The sequence below is a fragment of the Oryza sativa genome, chromosome 1, assembly GCF_034140825.1.
Source record: "Oryza sativa Japonica Group chromosome 1, ASM3414082v1".
NCBI lineage: Eukaryota > Viridiplantae > Streptophyta > Magnoliopsida > Poales > Poaceae > Oryza > Oryza sativa.
The window spans coordinates 15,315,220-15,324,561 of record NC_089035.1 but is presented as its reverse complement, the minus strand read 5'-3'; the positions used below and the strand labels follow the sequence as shown (position 1 = coordinate 15,324,561).

At 39.1% G+C, this 9,342-nt stretch overlaps 1 protein-coding gene across 1 annotated transcript; it reads left to right on the top strand.

The window, feature by feature from the left end:
- Positions 1-1,125: 1,125 nt before the first annotated feature.
- LOC4325709 (probable glutathione S-transferase GSTF1) lies at positions 1,126-2,797 on the top strand. The gene is made up of 3 exons (XM_015780023.3): positions 1,126-1,372; positions 1,455-1,503; positions 2,138-2,797. The coding sequence occupies exons 1-3, from the start codon at positions 1,223-1,225 to the stop codon at positions 2,599-2,601; spliced, it is 663 nt and encodes a 220-aa protein (XP_015635509.1). The 5' UTR covers positions 1,126-1,222; the 3' UTR covers positions 2,602-2,797.
- The last annotated feature ends 6,545 nt before the right edge of the window (positions 2,798-9,342 follow it).

Below are 9,342 nucleotides of genomic sequence, written 5' to 3'. Positions count from 1 at the left end.
TGATTTAATACTATAAACAAATTATAACTACACAAAACGTAAAAACAACTATTTTTTATGTGAAGAATTATTTTCATTACATCTATCTTTTCTTGCTTTCTCTAAAGGGCACTGAGGAAGTATAGTAGGGGCATACATTTGGTTCAGTTGAGGTAGCCCCAGTGGAGACCACCATTGACAATAGTGCTCAACTTTCTACTTACTGATGCAATCGTCTTTGAGGGTGTTGATAGTGAATTAAGCATTAAAAGTACATTATACGCTGGCCTTGAGAGGCACGAGTATGTCGATTCGGAACCCATGTTTAAAGGCAACAAAAAAATAAAGAGTTGGTAGCTCCACCTTTTAGAGAGGACATTCATGTCTAATTGTTAACGGTGATATCCCATTAACCAATAGAAGCATCATTTTAAGAATATTTATTTATAGATTTAGAAATAAGTGTTGACATAAACATTTAGGTATGTAGTGGAGACAAATGTTTTATGTATTAATAATGTATTAGGCTTATTTTGGTGGTACAGATGCAGTTTCATTTATTAAAATGGCATCTAGCGACAATGATAATAAGTAATAGTGACAATAGGTGAGTTTACATAATTTGGACAAAAGTGATTTTTTTAATATAAGAAACATTCTTTTCGTTTATATTAAAGTATTAAAGTCTACAATATATTTCACAACATAGATTTTTGTTATTATGAGGTAAAATATACAATTTCTTATACGCGTATGGTGAGATATGACTTAATTCTCGTAACATTATTTATATAAACATAATAAATAAGATGCCTGCGCATTCGCGTGGACTAACTTCCTAATTCCTATAAACCTGATCAAACTAAAATAAATTTATATAGAAAATAATCTAAACGATTTATAATATGAAACATAGGAACTAGACGTATAGAGCTCAGTCTCCCGTTTCTTGTATCTATGCTCTCCGATCCTTGAGCGTTAAGCTAGCGTTAGATTTCGATGAGAACTCGTCCTCCTCTACCGTGCCAAGAACGGATACCAGTAGTACCAGTACAACACCTGATAGGAAATTTCCGAGCACGATGTCAAGCACGTGCTAACCCGGCTGCTAGTATTTCGCCAGGGAATTTCCGCGTTATAAATAAAAACGGAGTCGTGTAGTGCTCACTGCACCACACGCAGCCGCACTCGTCTACTCCACAAGATTCCTCTGATTGCTCGCGGGCAGCTAGGCTCCACGAAGATGGCACCGGTGAAGGTGTTTGGTCCGGCCATGTCGACGAACGTGGCGCGGGTGCTGGTGTGCCTGGAGGAGGTCGGTGTCGAGTACGAGCTCGTCAACATCGACTTCAAGGCCATGGAGCATAAGAGCCCCGAACACCTCAAGCGCAACGTAAGCACACGCTAACGCTTGTGCTTACTCTGCTTTTGTTTTCCTGTGCTCCCAGCTTGATCTCTGTGCTTTCCTCTCGCAGCCGTTTGGTCAAATGCCAGCTTTCCAGGACGGGGATCTGCTTCTCTTCGGTCTGTAGTTCTTCTGTACTCTTGGACAGGAGTCGTGAATAGTTTGGGAGACATCATGAGAACACAGAACTAAACCAATCGACTGGCATGCATATTCGGCAGCTAATTGAGATTTTACAACTAAACAGAGCTTTTTGCAGGGAGTTCCACTGCGATGCTCTCTATCGGTAGTATAAAGTAATCTGAATCGTTGATTTCATTTGATCGAAGTGCTTAAATCTAAGTTTTACTAGCATCAAAGCTATCAGTAGTAGAAACGTGAAGGGAAATTATTTAAAAAAATGCCAGCCGGAGGACTGGGGATCCAGAGCCCTTTTTCCTTTTGTTTTTCTTGATAGAATATGAGCGATATCCGCGATAGTGAGATGGATGATCACCGACCAACCTATATAGAGAAAAACATAAATTACCCTAGTCACTGTATGAGTAAATTATTAATTTACCTTTAATAATAAATAATTCAGATTATTTCCACCGATAATATAATACTACAAATACATAGCATCACATCGCTCATTTGCGGCACAATAGATTTTCATATGTTTACATTACAAATAAATTTTTTTCACAGATTTACCATCTAAAATATTCAGATTTAAGCAAATAAAACTGGCTAAATGCATTTCCTTTTCAGAGTCCCGCGCGGTAGGAAGGTACATCCTTCGCAAGTACAAGACCAGCGAGGCCAACCTACTGCGGGAAGGCAACCTGACTGAGGCGGCCATGGTGGACATCGGGATCGAGGTGGAGATACACCAGTACTATCCGGTGATCTCGTCGATCGTGTATGAATGCCTCTTCAACCCGGCCATGTACGGTGTCCCGACCAACCAAAAGGTGGTCGATAATAGCCTGGAGAAGCTGAAGAAAGTGCTGGAGGTGTATGAGGCCCGTCTATCGCAGAATACGTATTTGGCTGGCAATTTCCTCAGCTTTGTGGACCTCAGCCACTTCCCCTTCACCTTCTACTTCATGGCGACGCCATACGCTTCACTACTCGACAAGTACCCTCATGTGAAGGCATGGTGGGATGGGCTCGCGGCGAGGCCCTCCATAAAGAAGGTCACCGCTGCCATGGTTCTTCCCCTGAAGGCATAAGTAGGAACTTCAATTAATTGTTCAGCGATGGGATTGTTCTTGTCGAGCATGATCCATCTTGCTGTGGGGTGCTTACTGTTTAGGAAGATGTGCACACATGCACGGGCACCTTATTTAATATAATTACGAATGTCCGTGTATGGGTGACTTTATATTAAAATATTCTTTTACCATATCTAAATTATAATTGAACTTATTTAATGTGCTAGAAACATTGGTTATGGTTTTCTTCTAATTACCCTTGCAGCACATAAATTCTAAAGTAAAATTACTTGAAACTGTAAATTGAACAGTTTTCAATTTATAAGAAAATATTATGTCGAAACAATAGATGTAGTTTCTATGAGAAAAATTTGAGTATTTCGACTCCCCACAGGGATATCTTATCCCTACCAAAAAGTCCAATTTTTGTATTAGATTCTATTTGAAATTTTAGATATGGTCATTCTATTAGTCCTACTAAAATATTTGAATATTTATATTTAGAATGGGTTTTAAACCCAACAATTATTTTTTAAAAACTACATAAATTTTGAATTCTTTTTTCCAGCCATTTTTTAAAATTTTGGAGAATTCCACTCTATGAAATATCTTTGAAATGATTTGATCTCTTCAATTTGGGTTAAAAATATATGTGGGTTCAGCCTACAACCTAACATTGGTAAAAGTCATATGTTCTAAATTATCTCTCTTCAAATGAGTAAGAAATATTAAAATAGAGGTCATATAATTCAAATTCCACTGTTAACAATAATAAATACACATTTCTAGACTATTCTACGCTAAAAGTTAAGAATTTACGATGTAGCATAGCAAGTTTTACCAAAAAGAAATAAATGAACATGGTCTTTAATTTCCATATGGAATTGACTCCCTATATTGGTAAGGACACCTTATTATTGTTTCACTGCTAAGATTCCTTGGTGCAACCCACAAGCTTGGTACGAATATTATGATGTTCAACTGAGCACGTTTTAATTTTTAAAATGTTGTCTATAACAAATTAACACTAGATGGGGTACGCATTATGACCTAAAAATTGATATCATTCAATGATTTTTCTCTAATTTATTAGTGACTTCATAAATCATATATATAATTTGGTCTCCTAAAACAATCATTTATTGATAAAAGCATCAAAATGAAATTGTATTGGTAAATAGCCCGAGAAATTAATTAAGTTGATAGAAAGTTGTTAGTTGTCTAATGGGATATAAGTAATGGGTCTACCGGCTTTATTGAAAATTAAGATGGGATATTTTGATTTTTAGTAACGAATTTTAGTTTTTTTTTATTTAGTGGAGGCCTCAGAATGGATGTGGGTTCGGAATATTATTTTTTCTGTTAGCATTTAAATATAGTCAATATAGATATTGAAGTATTGACTTCACTAAAAAATATAATAGTTTAAGCATATCATAAGTTGTATGACTTAAAAAGTTATTATTATTTTATTTATATTGTTCCTATAAGTGCTAGCAAGAGGAGAAAGAGAAGAAAAGGGGCAGTGGGACAGCTAGCTAGACCTGATATGTGGAGGTCCATTTGTGGTTTTTCCCATAAAGATAATTTTAATTTCAATTATCTTTTCTCTTGTCATAAATAGAAAAATAAGAGAAAACGAACGACACACACCGCATGAGGACAGGGAGGGTGGAATGCTTTTTTGTTTAAAACAATTATTTATTTAATGATCTAAAATAATGTATTGGATGTTTAAGTCGAAACCAACAATCGGATGTTTTTTTTTCTTATAATTTTGTATGATTTTTTTAACTTAAGAAAGACCCGTAGTGGCTTAGAAATATTTATAGGATGTTTAATATACTTTATGTCTTTAACATTGTATGGGCGTGGAGGGAGGAAAGGAGGTTTGGTAGTTTTTCTTAAAATATAAGTCTAATAACAACCTATATGATATGTTCGTCGATTTAAGGCGAAACCAATGATTGGATGGTTTGTTCTTAAACTTTTATGATCTTTTTCTAATTTAGAAGTGTCACAGAGTGGTTTAGAAACATTTATGAGGATGGTTAACAGGCTTTAACGATGCATGGGAGCACGGAGGGACTTTTGGGATGCTTTTCTTAAGAAAAAGATATATCTAATAACCTAAAATAAAGTAAATCGATGGTCGAATGTTTTATTTCTTTTTAGATTTTCTCTAATTTAAGAGTGCTTTATGGATGGTTAGAAATTTCTATATGATGTTTAATGGAATATTTATTAGGAGAGGATAGAGGAAGAGCTAGCTAGATCTAGTAGATTGATGAGCTTTTTAGGCCCTTAATTTTTTTTATTTCAATTTTTATGGGGATGAAAAAAAGAGAAAAAAAAAGGAAACGGGGTCAGTAAGTAAGCTGCAGAGGGATCGTACGCACGTTGGTACGTTGGACGGACGGAGATTATGTTTTCATGCAAAGATAAATCTAACGATAGTGGGTGCACCAATTTAAAGAAAATTGACGGTCAAATTTTTTTCTATTTTATTAGAGTGGCATATGGCGGCTCGAGAGTGATTATAGGATGCCACATGGTAGCTTAAGAGTGTTTGTAGGAAGTTTAATGGACTTTTAGTATATAATAGATAGAAGATAGATAGATAGATAATAGATAGATAAGGTAGCGCTGAATTGCTTGGCTGTGCAATTTGCTTGACGGTTGACCATGTTTAGTGTATCTGTGTCATCATAAGAACTCAAAGTATTGGATCAATACTTGATAAGATTGCGTCTTCCAAAAATTTGAGAACAATTCTTACAATGAAAACTGTCTCTCCTGTTATAATCTTGTGAAGGTTACTCATGTCCAGCCATGCAGTGTCTGCTCCTTGGTTTAGGGCACATTCAATAGTAAAGACAATTATGGTCACTTAGACAATATAAACCGAGTCTTTATAACAGTTGAGACGATAAAAGTTCTAACCAGTAACTAAAAAAATATTCTTTTTGTTACTATTCTTTCTATGTTTCTTTCTCATGCAACTATGTTTCCATATTATGGAGGCTAAGAATCATTGTCGAGCCGTTGTTACCCATAACAATGATGTTTTATCTCTCCTCTTTCTCTCTTCCATATGATCAGCAAATATTCCTAATTAGCAATATTAAGAGACCATTATTTACAACCATTGTGCATCCCTAATGATGGCTGCCGTGGGTCCGGCTTGCTCTAGTGACTTTGCTCCCCTAGCTTCCCCGAAAATTTGTGTGGTTCCTTGGGTAAGGTATCATTACTGCTGCGGGTTCACAACAAAAACCATCCGTGTTAGCACCCGTATTGAATTTATTATGAATTGCAAGTGATATTTAGAACAATGCTATGATTCATCGTTAACGGACAATGAAGTTGAAATATCGTTGTCAATTTATAATAAAAACTGACAGTGATATGCCACCGGAACCGGCTAAACAAATAGATTGAGCCAATATTTGCAAATCATGGTGTAAGAACTCCACTAAACTCTTACCCCTTCTTGTTGTCACCTGAACCTCACAATTTCCTATCTCGCCCTCCCTCTCCCTCTCACTCTGCGAAGCCTACCTCCTTCCCCCACCACTCTCCCTTAATGGCTCAATTGATCTGATGGAGCGGGGGACTGTCGAGGAGTGATGCTATGGCAAAACAGTAGTGGTGTGGTAGCTTGCTGAGGAGCAGGAATACACGGAACTCTGATGGTGGTGGTAGTACCAACTACCAAGGCTGCTAGATCCACAATCACTTCCTCTGCCTCCCCGAGCATGGTAAATTGGCACAAGTGATGGTGGTACGGGCGTGCGCAGAGTGGTAGATGAGCCTGAGAACTAGAGTGGACATTCGACTGTGATGATGCTGGTGTCTCCATGACTACTGGATCCACTAATGAGGAGGTTGGGGCTACCGGATCCACTATGACGTCACTCCCTCTCCCTTCCCAAGAATGGCAACTGTGATGAACGATGACAGGCTATCTCGATCAAAAGGTTGTTGGATCTGGCCAAGCGAGCTTTAGGTCACCACATTTTGACGCTCTAACAACTGGCACAGATAATGGCGATATGCAGGATCAACGATCATGGGCGATGACAACAAAACATGACATGATGGCGAGAGTGGTTGGCGCTTCAGCACCTCGAGGAGCATTTGGGGGCCCAAGGAGCTGTCGAGGAAGTCGGCTCCAGGTTGGAGGGAGCAGGAGATAGGTTGGTTGTTGACTATCCTTTTTGGCTCCATGAAAGCATTATCAATGCTGATTCTTTTAATTTTCCTTCATGAATCAAATACGAGAATAATTTTTGATATCCACATAGCAAAAATGTATAAAAATTTTGGCCATTTTTAAGTCTGTCACACCACCCTATGCCAATATCTTGATCTTCGATTGTCACATCTTTTTCCTCTCCATCACTTCATCTTGGCCAGAAGAACCCCATGTGTGCTTCTCCGTCACCATATGCAACCGCTACTAGAATCCACTATCCTTTCTTTAGGTCATAACATGTTGAATCTCTTCACCGCAGTCACCTACATCTCCTACTAACCTCCTAGCTTTGACCCCACGATTCCTATGGCACTATTGTTTCCTAGCCATGCTGCCACCTCCACCTCCCATGATAGGGTCACTCACACCCTCTGCTTCCTACTAAGCCCATGATCTCCGACCCTTATGTAGCACTACCGCTGGCTCACTAGAAAAGTAGAAGAAGTGATCTAATGGTACAAAATTCGAGTCAAATCATAATGACAACAACAATCTTTTGAATAGTGTTTACTGACAACATGTACTGTACTTAAAAACACCACAATCCTTACCATCAAGGCTGCATATCATCTGCACTTACAAACATTAAAATGGTATTATTTAGGAGAAACAGGAAATGATCAAACAATATATAAGCTTCCTAAATGCAATAACTTCTTCTACGGAGAAGCCCCTGAGAGAAGCACATTGGCGCGGTTGTGAATTCCACGATGGCACATACACAACACCCATTCTAGATTGTCAATTATCTTGGGAGCAAGATCATCCAAGTTCTTTTGGTGCATCATTCATTATCACATTGATCTAAAGCTGATAGTTTTGGTATTCAGCCGGAGGAGTCTCTCAGAGTCCAACATTCTTTTGTCCTTGTAGCACTCCGGAGTGTCAATTGTAGGCTACAACAAGTTGGTCTCCACCTCATCATCTATGTTGTACAAGATGACATGGGCTGGGACATTGAAGAGCATAGACAGCTCTCGCACCTTTTTCAGCAACCTAGAAGAGCACCTCTTATATGTGGACCACCAGAATATGGATGGCTTCATTGGTCATTGGATGGACAGTGATTTCCATTAGAGGCATGGCAGCGGAAAACATAATTACATTGAAGAAAAGCATTTGGCTAAATTTAGATTTTCTTGTGTGAACATTAGGGCCCAAGGAAGTCCTCTTTATAGCCAAGTTGGGTGAACTTATAATTATGAATTGAAGTTAAATTAATATGTAAGGGGTGAGTAGGATATGGTCTAACTAATGACAAATATAAAATTTGGACAACTTTGTACCTACCGAGAATATTCTTTACCCCTTACCATGAATAAGTTCTTAAAATAAACACATATTAAACAACAAATATATCATGCAATATATCTGACTATCTAAGTGCTTCCTTGGAAGGGTGTTGGCGGTTATTAAATGCCGACTCTATACCGCCAACATCTGCATAAAGTCTAGATAATAAAACATCCAACATAGTGATAGGTATTAAATCTCACATCTTCCACAAGTGTTGGTGTATATTTGTATGCAGGTGTTAAACCCCGAAGATGGGAGGAAATCTAGACTAAAGTAAGGAGAAACATGTATCCATATAAGGATGGGTTGTAAACTTCATCGAAATATCAAAGACTTAGCCCAAAACTCCGAGAAATAGATAGAGTAGGACCAAGGGAGGAGATCCGCCGAAGGCCAGGCCAGGAGGGCCCAGCCCAGGGTTCGTGTCACACCCTGAAAATCCTAAATATATAAATTGTTGTTTAATTGGAATTTTTAGAAATAATTTTAAAAGCCTAGAAGAGAAGATCTAATTTTAATTAATAAATTCCAATATAAAATGGGGCCAGATAAAATTTCATTAAATACTTTGCTTAATTCTATAATTCCTAGATTATTCTGGGATTTATTTGAGCTAAGGAAGTATTTTTAATAAATGGAATTGCATTTCATGAATAATTTAAATTGAAAAAGGTTTTTAAAAGTCTCTTTTGGCTTTGGGCCGAAAGTCGGCCCAAAACCCTTCTCTCTCTCCTCGGCCCAAGTCGGCCCAGTCCGCCGCAGCCGCACGCGCGCCCTCGCTCGCTGCCAGGTGGGGCCCGCCTGTCGGAGTCGTCGTCTTCGTCGCGCCGCCGCCGCCCGAAACCCTAGCCGAGCCGCACCGCCGTCTCCTTCCAAATTCGGCCACGTCTTTCCGTTTCCGGTGAAATCAATTGAGGGGAAACAATCTTCGGGATCTCCTCTACCTTTTCTCTTTTGGAATCATCGGCTAAATCGTTTTGGAAGTTCGTGGATTCGAGGTCGAATCGGATCGGTCTCTTTCCTCTGAACCCCGAGGTTTCCTTCGCGTCGCCGGTCGTCGTGGGCCTTCGCCGCCGCTCTCCAACCCCTTTAAAAGGATCCCCGGTGTCGCCGCTACCCGTCGCCACTCTCGCCTTCGCCTCTCGTCGCCGGTAGCGCTCTAGCGCCGTGCCGCTTCGCGCCGCCGTCTTCGCCGCCACTTCAGC